At 41.1% G+C, this 20,835-nt stretch overlaps 1 protein-coding gene across 4 annotated transcripts in view; it reads left to right on the top strand.

Moving 5' to 3' along the window:
- Positions 1–20,835, top strand: part of mllt6 (MLLT6, PHD finger containing) — a 141,236-nt gene that overhangs the window by 19,774 nt on the left and 100,627 nt on the right. For all 4 annotated transcript variants that reach the window (XM_016994601.2, XM_016994602.2, XM_008113421.3 and 1 more), the window contains exons 2-5: positions 1,881–1,960; positions 15,426–15,480; positions 16,527–16,636; positions 19,264–19,367. In XM_016994601.2, coding sequence (XP_016850090.1) covers positions 1,881–1,960; positions 15,426–15,480; positions 16,527–16,636; positions 19,264–19,367 — 349 coding nt within the window. The remainder of the gene's footprint in view (positions 1–1,880; positions 1,961–15,425; positions 15,481–16,526; positions 16,637–19,263; positions 19,368–20,835) is intronic.

Below are 20,835 nucleotides of genomic sequence, written 5' to 3' on the forward strand. Positions count from 1 at the left end.
TTTTAAATAGTTATTTAACTTTTTAAAATAGTGGCAGGATATAAATAAAGTTATTGTTGTTGTTGTTTAAAAAAATGCGCTAATTTATACCATTTGCTATGTTTTGTTATAATGTGTTGAAAACCACCCTTGACGAAAAGTGAAATATCAGGTTATTGATGATAGGGTAACTTGGAGATCTAAGGCTCCTTCTACACTGCCCTATATCCCAGGATCTGATCCCAGATTATCTGCTTTAAACTGGATTATATGAGTCTCCACTGCTGGATAATCTGGGATAAAATAATCTGGGATCAGATCCCGAGATATAGAGCAGTGTGATAGGGGCCTAAGCCTGCAAAACATGTTTTGTCCCAGTATCTTTATTATTGGGAGATATCTAAATACAGCACTCACTTATCCAACATAAACGGGCCAGCAGAACATTGGATAAGCAAAAATGTTGGATAATAAAGAGGGATTAAGGAAAAGCCTATTAAACGTCAAATTACATTGTGATTTTACAAATTAAACACCAAAACATCATGTTTTACAACAAATCAACAGAAAAAGCTGTTCAATACACGGTAACGTTATGTAGTAATTATTGTACTTATGAATTTAGCACCAAATCATTGCAATGTATTGGAAAACATTAACTACCAAAACATTGGCTACTAACAAACTGACTACAAATGAAAATAGAATTGCATAAAATGAACTTACAGTAACAACATTGTCAGAAGTTAAATCAGTAAAAAAGTTCAGTCCTTGCTGCCTAGAGAAATAGTTGTGGATCCAGGCTGTAAGCAGACTGCGTTGGATAATCCAGAATGTTGGATAAGTGAGGGTTGGATAAGTGAGACTATTGTTAATAAAGAGTTGAATAATTCTAGCTCTGTTTCATCCCACAGATTTTTTTTCATGTCAGGAGTGACTTGAGAAACTGAAAGTCACTTCTGCTATGAGAGAATTGGCTGTCTGCAAGGACGTTACCCAGGGGACACCCGGATGTTTGATGTTTTACCATCCTTTACAGTAAAAATTGTTTTTACTGTAATTGATGTTTTTATTGGATAACTGTTTTATTGCTGTGTTTTAATATTTGATTGTTTTATCGGGCAAGGCCCCATGTAAGCCGCCCCGAGTCCCTTCAGGGAGATGGGGCGGGGTATAAAAATAAAGTTGTTATTATTATTATTATTATTATTATTATTATTATTATTATTATTATTATTATCATCCTTTTTTGGGGGGCTTCTCTTACGTCCCCACATGGGGAGCTGGACCTGACGGAGGGAGATCGCCCATCCTCACCAGTTTCGAACCGCCAACTTGTCGGTCAGCAGTCTTGCTGGCACAGGGGTTTAACCCATTGCGCAACTGGGGCTCCTATCCCACAGATAGGCAACCTTTAAACAGGTTCTTATTGAGCAGGGAAAATATGTACATTTGCAATATGATGGACCTGTACAACTGACCCCCCCAAACTGAATAAAGTCATAGGTGTGGAGGTTGGGGTCTAATAGCTCTTTGATAGCTTCCTGTTTTTGCAGTGTCAGGAACAACAGGAAGTATATTGAACAGATATCTAGTAAGCTTGGTGGAAAAGTTGTGCAAATCAATGTGATTTTTTGGAAGTTCACTTACACTGCCATGTAATCCAGTTTCTGATTCCAGATTGTCTTCTTTGGATTATATGGCAGCGTCGACTCATATTTGACTCAGTTCAAAGCAGATAAACTGGAATCAGGTACTGGATTATATGGCACTGTAGATCCAGCCTGTGCCTATGCTATTCCAAGGGCCATCTCAGATTAGTAATGAAGTAAGAACTGGTTAAAGACAGAGGCACAAATGGAAATGGTCCCCAAATTCACACTGCTCTTCTTTTCTCACAGCATGCTATGGAATTGTACAAGTTCCCACCGGACCATGGTTCTGTCGAAAATGTGAATCTCAAGAAAGAGCCGCCAGGGTGGTGAGTAGAAGCTGAAACAACGTACAAAGAATTGCCATACAAAACCAGACCAAAACAGCCCAACATACTGGTTCCTGCAGTGGTCAGTCAGATGTTTCTAGGAAACAGAATATGTCCTCTGAAATGGTGAAGTATACTGCTCCTGAAATTGGAGGCTTCATCCCTTGTAGTTGCAGTTCATGCCTGCGTAATCAGATATTTCCTCCACAGCTATGCAGATCTTGTTCCAAGAGCACCATTTAGAGGTGGCTCAGTAACAGTTTTACTCTCTTCATTTTTTAAAGACTGCATGTGACCCTCTGTCTTTTCAGGAGTACCAGTGTTTCTATTGTGCTCACCAACTTCACATACTGAGTGCCTGTTGTTGAAAAATAATAACAAGGATGTATGCTCTGTTATGTAGGCACACAAAAGGCTGTTTGTCTGAAAAGGGGAAAGGGAGGAATTGCTCCATGGGATGAAATTTAATTTTGAAGGCTGAAGAATTGTGCTTCTACACCAGGGATGCCAGCTTTTTAAGAGCCTTTGATGGCAGCTTGAACTGTAGGTAGGAGTAAGCGATAAGAGACACTTAGCTCTGCGAGCAGGTTCAGGACAAGTGAGGTTTTGTTTTGTTTTGATGTACCTTGATCAGTTGGCAACATTACCAATGGAAGCTTAAAGGACACCCACCTCTTAAGAAGTTAGACAAGAACTATATTGTCTCTCTCAAACCTGAAAAGAACACAGCAAAGTATAAAATCAACTACGTCCACTGCCACCCAGTGGCTAATGAAAAATTTTACATACCTATACCTCTTTCCTTTTAAAGCAGTGGTTCTCAACCTTCCTAATGCCGTGACCTCTTAATACAGTTCCTAATGTTGTGGTGACCCCCAACCATAAAATTATTTTCATTGCTACTTCATAACTGTAATTTTGCTACTGTTACGAACTGCAATGTAAATATCTGATATGCAGGATGTATTTTCATTCACTGGACCATATTTGACATAAATATCCAATATGCCCAAATTTGAATGCTGGTGGGTTTGGGGGGAGGCAATGATTTTGTCATCTGGGAATTGTAGTTGCTATGATTTATAGTTCATCTACAATCAAAGAGCATTCTGAACTCTACCAAGGATGGAATTGAACCAAACTTGGCACACAAAACTTCCATGACCAACAGAAAATGCTGTGTTTGGTGCGCACTGACCTTGAGTTTTGGAGTTGTAGTTCACCTACATCCAGAGAGCTCAAACAATGATGGATCTGGACCAAGCTTGGCATGAATACTCAATATGCCCAAATGTGAATGTGTTTTCTGGTGGTCTTTGGTGACCCTTCTGACCCCCCACCCCCTCACAACCTCCCCAGAGGTCCCAACCCCCAGGTTGAGAAACTCTGTCTTAAAGGTTGGTTGGGTCGAATGTCCTTTAAGCTTCTTCTAATTTGGCACATCTGTGGAAGATGGTGCAGTTAGCAAAATTATGATGATGTGATAGACAAGGAAAGTTACAAGAGTCGTAGATGCAGTTCTGGGTCCAAGATTGGGGAAGCCCTCTAGCATGTACCCCACTTAAGCCTAGATGAGGCAGTATATCTAAAGAAAGAATGTTTAAGTGGCTCTTGATGGAAGCTTTATGCAAAATTAGTATGGGACCACAGTTGGGATAGTGGGCAATCAACTGGTGTTAGGATCCCTGGCAACAGCTGATGTCTTGCTACCTTGTGGAACCAATCCAGAGAACGGGACTGTAAAGGAGCATAGTTTTACATAAAACTGTCCTTCAATAATTTATGTGGAGCCAGCATGGTGTAATCATTTCCATGGAGGACTTAGGACTCTTGGAGACTAGGATTCAAATCCCAACTCAGCCATGAAAACCCACTGGACAATCCTTGGACAAGTCAGACTTACAAAGGGGGTCTACATACATCAGCGTGGACCCCATCATCACAATATATCTATAAGACAAGCCAAGTTGGAAGAAGAAGCTGGGAAAGGATGAATTAGGGGATGGGAGTAGAGCCAGGCCCCTGGAAGTGAAGGAGGGAGGTAGAAAGTAGGAAAAATGGTTGGAAAGTGGGCAGAAGGGTTTGTAAAAGTTCCATTTTGGACTGCAACTCCCAGCATGTCCATGGACAATGTTGAAAATAGTACTCCCAAAAGAGAAACCTTTCCTATAGGTGGTATGGATTGAGCTCCATGGAAGAGAAGTCCAGCCAATTGCACACTGATGAAAAGATGGCGGTGGAAAACAACACAAAGGGTACAGAGTCCTGACAAGGAGGATAGGTACAGGAGAGAGGAGTTCAAAATGAGTGGGAAAGTATGAGAGAGTTGATGGGGAATACCAGAAACCTAGATTTCTGGCTAAACTGCTGGCTGGCTGTTCCAGATTGGTCTTTAGTTTGGGAAGTCAAGGGCATGGCCACTTTGCTTAATGTCCTCTGGGCCAGGGAGAATTAGGGGGGGGTGAGAATACAATCTGAGTTATTGCAGGTGTGGTGAATATAATTCACTGTTTGGTTTTACAGTCAAAATCCTCTGTATCTAGATTTTTCATCCATAAGGATTCAATCATCCATGGGCCCTTCCACACAGCCATATAATCCAGAACATCAAGGCAGAAAATCTCACAATATCTGCTTTGAACTGGGTTACCTGAGTCCCACTGCCATATATTCCAGTTCAAAACAGAAAATGTGGGATTTTATTCAGCTGTGTGGAAGGGGCCCATGAAATGAAAATATTATCTCACACACACAGCGATTCCACAAGACAAACCTTGGTTTTGCCATTTTATACAAGGGATGCTATTTTACTTTGCCATTGTATGTGATGAGACTTGAACATCCATGGATTAGGTATCCATAGAAGGTATCCATAGGGGTTCCTGAAACCAGTCTCCAGCAGGTACTAAGGGCCCATTGTATAACATCTAAAACTGTTCTGCTCTGTTGTGTTACAAGTGTGGGGAGGGTGTTTCCTCCAGCAAGGGGAGAGTCATACCACAGAGCATTGTGACATGGTGCCGCCTCTGGCTTGCTTGCAATGAACAGATGCATGCATACAACTACCAAGCTGCCCAGGAAAGAAAGATTAGTTCTGTCTGGTGTGTCAGCTGATAGAGGAAGCATGATAAACCCCCTCCATACATTGTTGGGGGGATTTTTGCTGAGGGAGAGTCAAATAAGGAGTCTCTTTGCTGGGATTTTGAGACACCCATTTTGACCAGAGGAGGGGAAGAGGATGTGGAGAGTAAAAAGAATTCATGCCCACCTAAAAATGTTTCTTCAGCTATGGAAACCTATTTGTTTCTTCTATATCCTGGCTATACAGCCTGGGAATGTTACATGTTGTTTAGACATGTAGTTGGAGTCCAAAATATTATTTTACAGGTTCCCCTGACATTAAGTCTAGTTGTGTCCAACTCTGGAGGGTGGCGCTCATCTCCATTTCTAAACCAGAACCAGCGTTGTCCGTAGACACCTCCAAGGTCATGTGGCCGGCACGACTGCATTACCTTCCCACCGGAGTGATACCTATTGATCTACTCACGTTTGCATGTTTTTGAACTGCTAGGTGGGCAGAAGCTGGGGCTAATAGTGGGAACTCACCCCTTCCATGGATTCGAACTGCCGATCTTTCTTACCTATATTAGGTTTTGTCTATACTTGCAAAACACCTTGGACTCACACCGAATGAAAATCTGGCTGTCCCCATGACATCCAGCGACTTCTGGTGATTATTGTGGGGTTTTGTTTGTTTGTTTGTTTGCTTGCTTTCCAGTCTTGGACTAGAAGCCGCAGTAGTGGCAACACAGAGGAAGTGAGGTATGGATCTCTCCATTGGAGTGATGCACTCCCAGAACATCTGAACAATAATTCCAGATTCCAAGCTGCCCTGGGAAAGGTTCAACTGCCCAGTGTAGATGAGCATTTCTTCCCCATTTCTGTTTGGGGACAGCTTCCAAAGGGGGAATAATAGAACACAAGGCCAACTATCTTGCACTTTTAAAACATATTGGTGTTTTCTGTAGGTTTATCACAAGTAAAAAGGAAGTAGAGAATGGAATCTCAAAGTGTTGTCCCAGATGTTTTGGACTTCAAACTCCCAGAAGTCCCAGCCAATTTAAACAGACTTCCCAATTTAATCCCAGACTTCTGAAAAACCAGAGTATAAGAACCATTGCTATATGCTACATTTGGTCAGAATTTTAGCACTCCCTTTGGGGGGAAAGTCTATATAGTATGACTCTTGTATCCATGAAGGATATGTTCCAGGTCCCACTATGGATATCTGAAACCACATATAAAAGTGAACCCTGTATTTTGATTATATTGATGAAGGAAGTATACCATAGAATACTTGGAGCCACGGTGTCACAATGGCTCCCTTGTGCCGGCTGAACTGCTGACCTGAAGACTGGGTTGCTGACCTGAAGGTTGTCAGTTCAAATCCGTGAGGCGGGGTGAGCTTCTGTCTGTCATCTCTAGCTTGCAGGGACTTGAGAGAAGCCTCCCAGTAACTCATCCAGGAGTCCCCTGGGCAATGTCTCTGGCCAATTCTCTCACACCAGAAATGACTTGCAGTATGTTCTCAAGTTCCTTCTGACATGATTTTAAAAACCCATAGAATAGCATTGGAGAAGCTAGAGAGACTGACAAACATTTCAAGAAGGAATTTTTTTGGAGCATGTGTAGCTGAAACTAGATATCAAATCTGTGGACTAAGAGGTTGTAATATAGTAGCATCTTTACTTTAGGCAGACATGTACAATTGACATAGATGTGTGTGAATAGCTGTAGATTGTAGGTTCTTTCCCCTGAAGTTTTTTTTCCAAAGCCTTAATTCCTCCAAATTAGTGTTGTGGGTATTGCTTCCTTTCAAGCTCTAAATCTATTCTCTTTGCCAGTACTGATTCATTACCAGATTTCAAAATGCTTATCTTAAAACCCACATACATAGCAGAAAACCTTTGAGAGCCCTTTGGGTATATACAGACTTACATAATTTGAGCGGTGAGCCTGCTGTGAAAACTCACTCACCATATCCTTTGTCAATGTATCATCCTGTGTCCTAAATTGAGGTCAGGGGAAATTGATTCTGTGTGTTTACAGTAAAAAAAAGAGGAAGCTGCGTACAATCCTGATTGGCTGGAAATGGGTGATATCACTAACTTGCCTCCCTATTTGTCCTCGATGCAGTTTCAACAATGAATGAGAATTCCTGCTTTTTAAAGACACGGTGTGGGGAAAATGTACTTTGACTGAGGTCCCATCTACACTGCCATATAATGCAGTTTTAACTGCATTATAATAGTGTAGACTCATATAATGCAGACTAAACTGCATTGGACTGGATTATATGAGTCTACACTGGGCTGCGGTGGTGCAACGGGTTAAACCGCTCAGCTGCTGAACTTGCTGACCGGAAGGATGTGGTGAGCTTCCCCTGTTAGCCCTAGCTTCTACCAACCTAGCAGTTCGAAAACATGCAAATGTGAGTAGATCAATAGGTATCATCTTGGCAGGAAGGTAAACGGCACTATGCAGTCATGCCAGTTACATGACTTAGGAGGTGTCTACACAAACTCTTCGGCTTATAAATGGAGATGAGTATCACTCCTTAGAAGGGGAAAGCTGTACCTTTACCTGTGTTTGTTGTTTCTAGGCATTGAATGTTTGCCTTGTGGTCCCCATGTAAGCCACCCCAAGTCTCTTCAGGGAGATGGAAGCGGGTTATGAGAATAAAGTTGTACTAGTAGTAGTAGTAGTAGTAGTTGTTGTTGTTGTTGTTGTTGTTGTTTCTGTGTGTGCTGGAATCTGCCCTGAATCCCTTCAGGGAGATAGGGTGGAATACTAATATATTATTATTATTATTATTATTATTATTATTATTATTATTATTATTATTACTACTACTACTACTACTACTACTTCTACTACACTGCCATATAATCCAGCTCAATTCAGTGCATTCTGAGAGTGGATTATATGATAGCGTAGATGGGGCCTGAATGAATGCATATCTAGCATCTGCAGACTCCCGTAAGAAAATATACCAGGGGCCCTTCCACACAGCTCTATTTTCCAGAGTATCATGGAATAAATTACCCAGTTCAAAGCAGATATTGTGAGATTTTCTGCCTTGATATTCTGAGATAGAGGGTCGTGTGGAAGGGCCCTAAATCAGCCTGACAGAACGGACCTGAATGGACCAATGGGAAGTTTTCTAGGCTTCCTATTTGGAATTTAAAGAGACAAACAAACAAACAAAGTAGGGAAAGTACTTAAAAGATTACATGACACAAAACACTGTTTAGTTTGCCAGTATATCTGTCAAATGATCCAAGTTTGCATAGTGAATTGGATGTTGGACTAGAACTCTCGGCTTGGCTAAGAAAATGCACTTAGTGACTTTGAGCAAGTTACACCCTCTCCGCCTCAGAGGAAGGCAAAGGCAAACCTTCTTTGAATAATCTTGCAAAGAAAACCCTGTGAGGTTGCCACCAGTCATAAATGACTTTAAGACACACAGCCACAAACATCTGTGGGCCCTTCCACACAGCCATAGGTAAAGGTAAAAGATTTCCTCTGACATTAAATCCAGTCGTGTCCGACTCTGAGGTTGGTGCTTTTCTCCATTTCCAAGCCAAATTGCCGGCATTGTCTGTAGACACCTCCAAGGTCATGTGGCCGGCATGACTGCATGGAAGGCCGTTACCTTCCCGCCGGAGCAGTACCTATTGATCTACTCACATTTGCATGTTTTCGGGGACTCCCCATAAAGCCATATAACCCAGAATATCAAGGCAGAAAATCCCACAATATCTGCTTTGAACTGGAATATCTGAATCCACACTGCGATATACCTCATTTCAAAGCAGATAATGTGGGATCTTATTCAGCTGTGTGAAAGGAGGCTTTGTGATTGCTGGCAGAAGTGAGGCTTGGGCTTTGGAGTGGGGCGAACAGGCAGCTCAGCAGTCAGTAAGCTGCATTTTAAGGTAATTATTTATATATTTTGTTTCAAGTTCCTCAAGGATAGTTACTTCCTAATTTGATATAACTAGTATATTGTATAGCACAACTAGTTATATAGTTAAAAGTTTGAATAAGCAACATTTGCTTTCCTAGTTTCAAAAGTAAGTAAAACATTTACTTAAAAATGAATGTAGAGGTATTGGTCCAATAGACACTCTCCTCCAGATCATCTCAATGTCCATTCAGATGCATAGTGCAAGCCAGCTTTTGAATCATGAACTCTTCTTCGTCCTTACAGACTTTTATTGTAGCGGGGGAGAGACATTGTAGAAGTAGTGGCAAAACATTTAGGAAATTTATAAATGGAAGTTGCCTATGTCTGAGTTAGGCCAGTTGCAAGAGCAGTCATGTCAATGTATGAGGTGGCCCTCCATCTTCAATTTTTGATTTTGCAAAGGTTTGAGTTAGTTTTGCCAGAGGATGTGGAGGCAATTTAAGTTCCCATAGGAATCTGAATCCAATCCCAGCTCACATAGAAACAAGATATCTTGAGCTCATGGGCCTCCAGCTGCAAGCTAAGTAGTTCACTGTAAAGGACTGTGAACCCTTCTACACTGCCACATTATCTACTTTGAACTGGATTATCTGAGTCTACACTGCCATATAGCCCAGTTCAAAGCAGATAATCTGGATTTTATGTCCAGTGTAGAAGGAACCTACGTCTTTGGGCCCTTCCACACAGCCCTATATCCCAGAATATCAAGGCAGAAAATCCTATATTATCAGAGTGTGGACTCAGATAACCCAGTTCAAAGCAGATATTGTGGGATTTCTTGCCTTGATATTCTGGGATATAGGGCTGTGTGGAAGGGCCCTTTGTTTCATCCACCTAGGTGCTAACTATATATTCAGGGGGCCAATAAGCTGCTACAGTTATCTCAAAGCTCAGCTTAGTGCTTAGGCTCCATCATCTGAGCTAAGCAACATACTCCATGAAGTGGTAACATGGATACATGTGCCTCTGGGCATACACAGAGTGTCAGTCAATCCTGAGTCACCACAGCTGGATTCCAGTGTCTGTGATAAACAGGCTCCAGATGTCCCAGATGTTTCTTGTTTCAGGAATTATACACCATTTTCATCCTGATTCTTCTTCATGTACCCAAAAGGCCCTGGGGGGATGTGCTGCTCCTTTGGATGAAGGAAATGCTAGAGCTGATTTGCTTTGTAAAGGAATTGTCTGGCTGGCCCTTTGTGGCAGTCTGGTTCGACTGAGGGTAACTTGAAGGAAGAGGGGGGCTGGGAGGGTGAAAGCAGGGAGAAATTATGTGAAGATTTTAACAGTCATGTTCCAGCAAGAGTATTAAAGTCTTCCAAAGGGTGGGTGGGCCAGTTGGCTGGCAGAGTTGTTTAACCCTTCCCATTAATGATCAGAGCTTTGCTAATAGTGTGGTGGGAGGGGCACTTTGATCCAAGGGAGACAGAGGAAACTTTTCAAGTGCAAATTTCCCTGACGTAGGGCCAGCGGGACAAGCTCATCCCTTAGAGGAGCAGCCCTGCATAATTAGACTTCTGCTCTGCAAAAGGCATCCCATCAAAACTCACCCCCAAATCTCTGCTTCTTCTTCTCTTCCTTCCTTCCAGTTGCCCTTGTGATTCTCTCCACTGCTTGCAATGGCTGGTGCTGTGTCCCAAACCACCACAGCTTGGGAGTTAATGTGGTGCATGGCCATTGCTGTTTCTTGTCTTCAAATTATTGCAATCCTACAAATGGATATCTCCAGTCCTATAACCAATAGCCCTGCTCAGGTCTTGCAAACTGACAGCCAATGTTTTGATGACTGAGCCCATGCACCTGTGGGCCCTTCCACACAGCCATATAACCCAGAATATCAAGGCAGAAAAACCACAATATCTGCTTTGAACTGGAATATCTGAGTCCACACTGCCATATATCCCAATTCAAAACAGATAGTGTGCAATTTTATTCCGCTGTGTGGAAGTGGCCTGTAATACAATCTTCCTCTTTTCCTACTGTCTTCTACATTATCATGCATGTTGTATTTTTGAGTTAGTCGTGTCTTCTTGCAATATGGCCAAAGTGCAATAGGTCATGCTTTGCCATTCCATATTCCTATTTGTGCAGCTTTGGACTTTCTTTTCTCCTTTGAGCTTGTCAACAGCTGAACGCCCTTTCAGCTTGAGTCCAATTGCATCATTAGCTACAGCACTCATTACACCTGTTCTCTGCTCTTATAGGGTACCACATTGAGTGGCCTTCTGATCTGGAAATCCCATCTTTTGGCACTATCTCTTGTTTGGTTTGGATTGTCTCACCATAAGGTTTTTTTATGGTAAAAGATAGTTCAGAAGAGAGCCAATATTCCTCTTTCTACGCTGTTCTAAGTGTTAGATGCGGTGCCACTGTTGTTGTCTCTGATTTGATCCTCTACCAGTGTCACTCGTCACAGCTGCCCAGTAGCTGTTTGGCAGATTTTGTCTGGCTTCTCAGAAAAAGCTTGTCTAATATGATTGTGGAAAACATGATGAACAGTGATTATATTGTTTTAAATGTTTTAATGTATCTTATAATTCTATTTTAGGAGCCCCCGGTGGCACAGTGGGTTAAACTGCTGAGCTGCTGAACTTGCTGACCAAAAAGTCAGAGGTTCAAATCCGGGGAGCAGGGTGAGCTTCCACTGTTAGCTTCAGCTTCAGCTTCTGCCAACCTAGCAGTTCAAAAACATGCAAATGTGAGTAGATCAATAGGTACCGCTCCTGCGGGAAAGTAACGGAGCTCCATGCAGTCATACTGGCCAAATGATCATATCTACAGACAGCACTGGCTTTTTGGCTTAGAAATTGAGATTAGCACGAACCCCCAGAATCGGACACAACTAGACTTCATGTTGGGAAAACCTTTACCTTATTATAATTCTATTTTTAAATGTTTATTTTAATTGTGCACTGTTTTTAAGGCATCAAATAGTTGCCTACGTGTAAAGCTACCTTGAATCCCCTCCGGGATTGAAAAAGGCGGGGTATAAATGTTGTAAATAAATAATATGAAAGATGTTACTAGCACAATTCTGTTTTATGATATTGTGTATGCATTTTAATGTGATATTATATTTTACGATGTTGACTGGGCTCGTCCCCATGTAAGCCGCTCCAAGTCCCCTTGGGGAGAAGGAGGCAGGTTACAAAAATATAGTTATTATTATTATTATTATTACCATCATTTCTACCATCAGCATAGCCTCTCGCTTCACAGGAGCATCTGCAATCTCACCATTTCACAGGTGAAAACTGGCACATTAGAGTGTAGTTGAAATTGCAGAAGGACGAAGAATACACAAGCTAGGAGAGGCTGTGGCCATTAGTTTTTGCCTGAGTCCATTAGAAGGGCATGATAATACATTCAAAATGATGTAAATAGTCCAGTTATTTTAAAAAGCAATTAAACAATTTAACAAGTTAAAAGAAGACAGATTAAAGCTGGTTAAAATACTGTAAAATACTGTAAAACAAAGAAACAGTGGTTGGGGAAAAGAGCCATGCAGAATGCCTAAACTTCATTAAATGTAGTAAAAAGATAAGTCACTTTTGCATGCATTTCATCTCTTAAGTCTTTTCTAACTCATTTCTGCATTATTCTGTAATTTTTTTTAAAAAAGAAATCATCAGTTGGAAAATTTGCATTTACAACTTTGGTTGTGTTGACATATTTTCTCTCCAAAATGCACATCTAAAAGCCCATTTCAGGGCATTTTGCTACTTTTCTTTTGAGCTACAAACTGTGACGAAAGTGTGAAAGCTGAAGGAATGCTTTCTGTTCTGCACGTTAATCTGCTAGACCAAATGACTCAAGCATGAAGCAATGTTTTATTGAAAAGAGAGCTTCCTGAGGTGGGCAATGACATCTGCTAGACATTTTGGACTACAGACTACAATATTTCTAGACCACATAGGGTTGTCAGATTGAAAACCAGAGATGGCCCCTGTGTCTTGAATAGTGGCATTTAAGAGGGAATCTCAGCAGGTGCAGCTTATTATATGGTTGTATGCAAGCAATATACACTTCATTAAAGGTAGGGGAGCTGCTTCCATTTTTCAATCTGCCGTCCCTATAAGATTGTCAGTGCTGACTGCACCTTATCAAGGTTAAAGCCCTAAACAGGCAGAGGACACCAGACTGCCCACTTCTCCGCAATTGGTGAGCCTGTTCTGTCTGGTCCAAAATAATACCTCTTCCTACACTCTTCAGATGTTTTCGTTGCTCACCAAAAGTTCGGGGGCACAGGGTTGGAAGATCAAAGTGCATACTAAGCCATAGGTGTATACTGGCCATGCTAACTGAAAAAGCTGGAAGTGTTGATTTAAAAAATCACTTTCCTGAATTCTTCTCAAAGCCAACTAAATCGTTTTCCTATATGAGGAAGAATCCCACATGCACGTCTCCCCATTCTGTTACTGGCAACAAAATTACATTAATAACTAACTACATATCTTACAATTTGCTATTATAATTTGTCAGCAGAAACCTCTACCTGGGATGTCTACTTCCTTTTGCATAACAATAGAAGTGGCTCTAGGGCGAAATGTTAGTAATTAACAGTTATGGATTGAGTTCTGCAGGTGGCAATTGAGTTTTGCCTGTAATCCACTTGGGTGGGCTAAAGGGCGGGGATCCACGTGGGTTGTTTCTGGCTCTCAAATGAAAGTGATTATTTTACAATCCCAGCTTTGAACAGGAACCAAAACCCACATAATCCAACCTCTTGCCCCAAAACCCATCTGCAACCTCTCGGTCTCTGTAGTCCACATCACAGCTTGAGATGTTGTGTGGGCTCATTCCTATCTGTGAGCTAACCATCTATGCTGGAGAGTGGTTTCTGACTTTCTTTTTCTCTAAATGATGATGATAATAAAAATTCTATCATTTCTGGGCCATTCCATTAGGAGCAACTGAATTGCTTGGTAAAAAAGGACCTTGGTTTTGGAAAGGCACGACCCTTTAGAGATCATAACCTTTTTAAAAAACCAGAATCTCCATAACCTTTTGGAGAAAAATGGCATTTGCAACCATCTGAAAATCATAAACTTTTATAAAAATATGATCTTCCAGAGAAGAACCAAAAACGTGTTTGAATAAAATCTTCTCTTCAGTAGTATATATCCATGTGTACTTAAATTTGGCTTTCAGTTGTTAGACTGATAACCTGGTTGTCTCTGATCTGTTAAGAACAGAGATTATGCTAATGCACAAATATAGCAATTCTTCAGAAGTGTTCTTTTCAGTGAACATAAAACATCTTGTTTCTATATAATGCCCTCAAGAGACAAAAATAAAGTACACTTAGTTAAAAGTAACATATCTGGTTTACTCACAGCCTTCATGTATTCAGCATACAGGCACGTAACTTGTTAATCCAGTTACAGATAGGTTTGAAGAAATTTCTCTGTGCAGAAAACACAGGGCATCTTTCTTATAATCAACAGCAACATGAGTTTGTTCTTAATAGTCCAAAGTCGCATGATGTTTCAGTGTTCTAAAATGGAGTTTGAGCTCTTCGAAGTCCCAGATCTGATCATGTGGTCTGCAGCCCCTCCCACAACCTCAAGAAACTTAGAGTAAAGGGAAAGCTGCATACCAAAACATACATATACAATACAGTAAACAAACAGAATCATATACAAAACAAATTACTAGCGGAGATATGAGGAAAGTTGCTATTTCCAACACTTGGACTAAAATTCAGTTTTTAGAGATAAAGCAGTCTTAGCATAATGAAGAGCAGTGAGTCATAGTTACTGCATATGGATTTTGAATTTTCATCTGATTGTTTTTGGATTTTGTAGCTGTCCAGTTCAGTGGGCCCTCAGTATCCACTGGGGTTTGGTTCCTATGGGTACCAAAATTCATGGATGCTCAAATCCCATCATAGCCAATGGCGTTGCAAAATTGTATTCATTATATAAAATAGCAAAATCAAGGTTTGCTTTTTGGATGTTTTAAAAATATTTTCAAATCTTTGACGGTTGAAGCTGTGAATACAAAAACTCATGGATAAAATGGGCCAACTATATAGTGCCTGACTGTGTTTGTCATCGTATTGCTTTGACTCTTACACAATGGAGATTACACATATCTAATTAAGAAAAAGATCAAGCATCTCTAGTTCAAATGTTATGCTTACTCTGTACAACTTGATTCAGTTTTCTATACTACTTTATTTATACACAAAGTTTTCTTCACAGTTGGGATTCAAGATGGTGATTCTCTTTTTGAGGCTCAGTCCAAGTATTGTAATGTAGGGAACAGTAATATTGGTTAACCTCAAAGAATTATTAAGTTTCAAATAACTATAGATAATGCATATGAAATATTCCAAAGGCTCTGAAAGCACTATGACACAATGTTAAGCTTTTGTTGTTTATTCTTTAGAAGTCTTAATCTTTTTCTTGGCCTTTTCTTTTGGAATTTCAGAGGTGTGAGCTGTGTCCCCATAAAGACGGAGCACTGAAGCGGACCGATAATGGAGGTGAGATTCCCTTTGTGGGTAACAGCAGCAACCTGGAATTAAAACCACAGGCCATTGAGCAAGGGCCTCTTTATCTGTTTTTTGGAATAGTTTGTAGACCTAAAAGGCAACAAAGAGCCTATCCGTACCTTCAAGAATAATAATTTTGTTTTCAATGTGTTGTCGAAGGCTTTCATGGCTGGAATCACTGGGTTGCTGTGAGTTAATACTGACTGCCAGTATTTTAAAAAACCTCTAAAATCAGGACAGTAAATAAAGAACAACAATCATAAAACAGGAGAATTCCAGATGGAAGCAATCAAGGCCAGCCAACACCTCCCAACAAAGGATTCCCCCAGGCAGGAAACAGCTAGGCAAGGCTTTTTAATGCTAATCAAGGTGGCCAATTGCAGCATTCACACTTGCCTGCAACAGACAAGAGTTCATACCCTGAACATTCCACAGATATAAACCGCAATTGCCTAGTTTCCAACAGACCTCACAACCTCTGAGGATGCCTGCCATAGATGTGGGCAAAACGTCAGGAGAGAATGCTTCTGGAACATGGCCATACAGCGGGGAAAACTCACAGCAACCCAATTTTATTTTCCATCAGCTTTTGTAGACTGAAGCCCACTATGTTGGACGTTTCATTTTTAGACATCAGTTATTGTTAATAGTTTTTTATTTGGACAAAAACTCCCAGAATCCTCTGGCGCCCTTGGCCACTAAAACCCTTTTCCCAACTTCTGTAATAAGGAAGAGGTTTTTTGTGTGTAAAGGAACATTTTGTCATGTTAGCCTACACCTGCTCTCCTAAGCATACAACTGTATTGTGTTTGTATATTCCTTCAGGTCGTGTGACTTACAGCAACCCCATGAATTTTATAGGGTTTTCTTAGGCAAGGAATGCTCAGAGGTGGTTTATTACCTTATTACCTAAATAAAGCTCTATCTCACCCCACTGCTGCCTCCCACTGGATATTGAGGCCAACTGCTTCTCCTAGCTCAGATACAAACATCTCTGTGACGTTTCACCAATGGATGTGCTTGTGTCCTCCTTCCAGGCTGGGCCCATGTCGTCTGCGCTCTGTACATCCCTGAGGTGCAGTTTGCTAATGTTCTCACCATGGAGCCTATTGTCCTCCAGTATGTTCCCCATGACCGGTTCAACAAGGTAAAAGAAACTCTTCCTCTCTTCAGCACCTTCTGTCTTGGACTGTCAGTTCCTTCTCCCAAGAAAGTGCTTTTTATTGACCTATCATTCCTCAGTATTGTCATAGAATATGCTTTATTCATTTATGCATTTTATTATACTTCCAATTTTTAAAAATATCAAAGCGTTTTACAATTGAAAGAAATACAGCTTTGCCTAAGTTAACAAAACCTCTGACAAAAAAGCTCAATTTCACAGTCTTTTTATGGCCATCCAGCTCCTTTCTTTCTTATCAATTTCTGCCTAGTCCAGTGGTTCCCAACTCTTGGTCCTCTAGATGTTTTGGACTTCAGCTCCCACAATTCCTAACAGTTGGTAAGCTGGCTGAGATTTCTAGGAGTTAAAGTCCAAAACACCTGGAAGACCAAGGGTTGGAAACCACTGGTCTAGTCGATCATGTTTTAGCATTACAGTATTGCCACTGTATCCACAGAGCATGATATATCCCTAAACTTAGTGTGGATGGACAACACTGCAGATAACAGTGAACCTTATTGAAATGAAGGACCTCTGCCTCCAAAATACAAAAAAAATCATGCTGGAAGGCTTAGAAAATGCCTAGAGATATATATGTTTCAGGCACAGATAAATAAAACTGCTGATACTGAGTCATACTGTATGAAGGACGTTCATTAAATATTCCCCCTGACCCACTTTCTGTGGAATTGAAATTTGGCACAGTTATTAGTCCTTCTCTACATAGATGTCACATAGGGACACACACTTCTCCCATTTTTTAAATCTTCTTTACAACCACCTCACTTGTAGAAGTCGACAGGTTGCTCCAACAGCCACGTTGTGACTTCAGAAATCAGAGTCTCGTCATATGAAAAATGCTTGCCCTTCAAAAATAACTTCATTGTTGGAAAGAGATGGGAGTCCAATGGTGTGAGGTTGAGTGAATAAAGGGGATGAGGTAGAATTTCAAAGCGACAGGAGCATGCTTCCCTTTGGGCAACATGTGAGTTGTGAACTGGTGCATTGTCTTGCAGAAGGCAGACACCTTTTGGTGAGCATGCCATGTCTCTTGGTTTTGATGGCCTCCCACAATTTCTGCAGCAGTGAAGCATAATATACCCCAGTGATCATGGTACCCCTTGCTAGGAAATCCATTAATACTACTCCATGCTGGTCCCAAAATACCTTGAGCATGACCTTGCCTGCCGAGACTTGGGCACGTGCCTTCTTTGGAGGCAGTGAGTCATGGTGCTTCCATTGCATTGACTGGATCATAGTGATGGATCCAGCTTTCATCCTGTGTGATCAGTCTGTTGAAAAAGTCCTCCTGGTTTCTATGGCACATTGTCAATAGAGCCTGAGAGCATTCGACTCATTCCTGCTTCTGGAAAGGTGTGAGTGGCCGGGGAACCCAGTGAGTGGATACCTTATGCATGTGAAGATGGTCTTCAATGATTTTTTTCCATGAACTCCACACTAATCTTGACATTTTGGGCTAGATGGCGAATGATTGTGCAGCGATTTTCTATAATGGAGACCTCCACTTGCTGGATGGTGTGTACATCAATAGCATAGTGGGGCCGCCCTGTTTGCACTGAAGTCCAACCAGAATGCCAGTTCTTGACTACATCATATGATGGGGAATTATCACCATAAACCTCTTTCATCTCATAGAACGTCTCCTTTGGTGTTCGGCCTTTCAAGTAAAGGAACTTGATGACTGCTCTGTATTCCACTGGGTCCATTATCAAACCTCACACCACTTCAGCACCTGTACAATCAAGACTGTTATCAATACTGAGTTGTAAATTGGCTTGTAACCTATAGAGACTTACTGGTATATCATTACACATGTGCAGTTTCAGCATCCAGTGATAAATAGAAGTGGGTCAGGGGAAATCTTTAATGAACGCCCCTCATATTAACATTGAGAGGATGGTAAAGAACAGCTTCAGAAACATAGGGTTTCCATTTTGGGTTGTAGCCAATGTATCTTCAGTAAACAATAAAATAAAGTTTGAGATAGGAAAGAATGGGATTTTCCTATAACCAATCCTACTGTAGCCGTGTGCATCTACCTACAAGAGACAAGGCAAACTGCAGCTGCTTCTAAAATCTCTTTTTGAGCATGCATGAATAGCAAACTGGTGATAAGTTTCCCCTGGCACATGAAAGATACATGGGTATATAAGTTATTGTTATAAAAATGGAAATCATAAGGCTGGTGAAGAAAAAAATAATCCCATGATGTACTTTGTAAGAAGCTTTCAAGTGGCCTCTAGCATGTTCAGAATGTTTTTGGTTAATTATACATGGCTACCTGACCTGGTTGTTTCATTTCACATTTCCATATTGTTAGCTTTGAATAAAAGGTTTACTGAAAAATATTGGTGTGGTGTGAGACCATATCGCTGTTCTTTCCATGTTATGTCTACTTCCAAATTTTCTGTTAAACAATCAATGCCTGGGAAGACATCTACTCCCTCATTTGAGGCATCCATGTGTAATAATAATAGCTGCAGGGAGGGGGCTAATATTAGCTGTATTGACAAGGTGATAGGAGCTATTTGAGGGGGCTCATGCAATACAGTGTGATGCATACAGTTAAAATGTCATTGTTGCTGTTGTAGACTTGTTATATCTGTGAAGAGCAAGGCAGGGAGAGCAAAGCAGCCTCCGGAGCCTGCATGACTTGCAACCGTCACGGCTGTCGGCAAGCCTTCCATGTCACTTGGTGAGTCCATATTTTTGTCAGTTTAATTGTCATTTGCTTCCTCTCCAAATTATCTCCCCAAATTTTCTAATGTGTTGGTCATATGTATTTTTGGATTCAGAATCACACAATAGGTCAAGCAGCACAAATTAGGAACAATGGCAACCTTATACAGCTTCAAAGCCTGCTTGGGGGAATTCTTTGTTGGGAGGTGTTAGCTGGCCCTGATTTTTTTTTCCTGTCTGGAGTTCCTCTATTTTTTTTTAGTGTTGTTCTTTATTTACTGCCCTCAAGCAGTTTGGCTTCGAAGCTGCAAGACCATTCAATACTAAGGAAGGTGGCCAATTGCAACATTCACATTTCCCTCAAACAGACAAGAGTTCTTTCTTCCACCTTGGATATTCCACAAATACATAAACCCCACTTGCCTAGTATCTAACAGACCTGAAAACCTCTGAGGATGCCTGCCATAGATGTGGGTAAAACGTCAGGAGATAATGCTTCTGGAATATGGCCATACAGCCCAGAAAACTCACAGCAACCCACTGAGTTTAGTTTCACTGAAAGGATGCACTGAAGTAAGACTTATGCTGTATTCGCACCGCAGAATTACAGCAGTTTGACACCACATTAATTGCCTTGGCTCAGTACTAAGGAATTCTGCATTTTGTAATTTGGGAGGATATTTGCCCTTCTCTCTCTCAGAGAGTTCTGGTCCTGCAACAAACTACATATCCCAGGATTCAATAGCATTGAGACATAAGATCTAAGGCAGTGTCAAGCTGTATTAATTTTACAGTGAAACACCTTATAGGGTCTTGTCTACAGTAGCACAGTAATTTAGCTCTACTATGCATTACCTTGCACATGCAAACATTATGATCTGAACCCAATGAGGATGACAGCTACCCTTCCCACAACAGAAGTTGCTGTATCTTCATTTGTTTACTCCCAGTACATGTATCTGCACCTTTCAATCAATAGTCTTTGTTGTATCCCACTTACAACCTGCCTTGCACTCCTATTTGGATGCCTTCAATGCCGCAATTCTTCAAGCCTCTCTCCTCCTTCCACAAAGTTCCCTCCCATATGGCTCCATTCCTGGGAGGAACTAGCTCAAGCATCTTTTATTACTTGTTAATTCTGTCCTACATATTACTGCTTCACTTTCCTGTTCCCCTTTTCTTCTAGAAATTACGTTTTCCTTTTACTGTTTTCTACATGCTTCATGGAACCCCCAAATTCCCATGCCAGGGTCGCTTGCCAAGCATCCAATTCTCAGTCAGTGGTGAAATAGAACAGGCAGCAAGGGATTGAATCATCTTCTGATAGAGGACAGGACCAAATAGGAAGGGGGGAATCCCTATTTCCTCTGGAGAGGAAGAACCGTTGCATCTTTTGTAACTGCCTTATGAAGAATATCAAGGTAGCTCTTTGGAAATAAGCTGTAGGCGTAGCAAGTCCCAAAATGGGACTTTAGGCCAGGGAT

The sequence above is a fragment of the Anolis carolinensis genome, chromosome 6 (genome assembly GCF_035594765.1).
Source record: "Anolis carolinensis isolate JA03-04 chromosome 6, rAnoCar3.1.pri, whole genome shotgun sequence".
Taxonomy (NCBI): domain Eukaryota; kingdom Metazoa; phylum Chordata; class Lepidosauria; order Squamata; family Dactyloidae; genus Anolis; species Anolis carolinensis.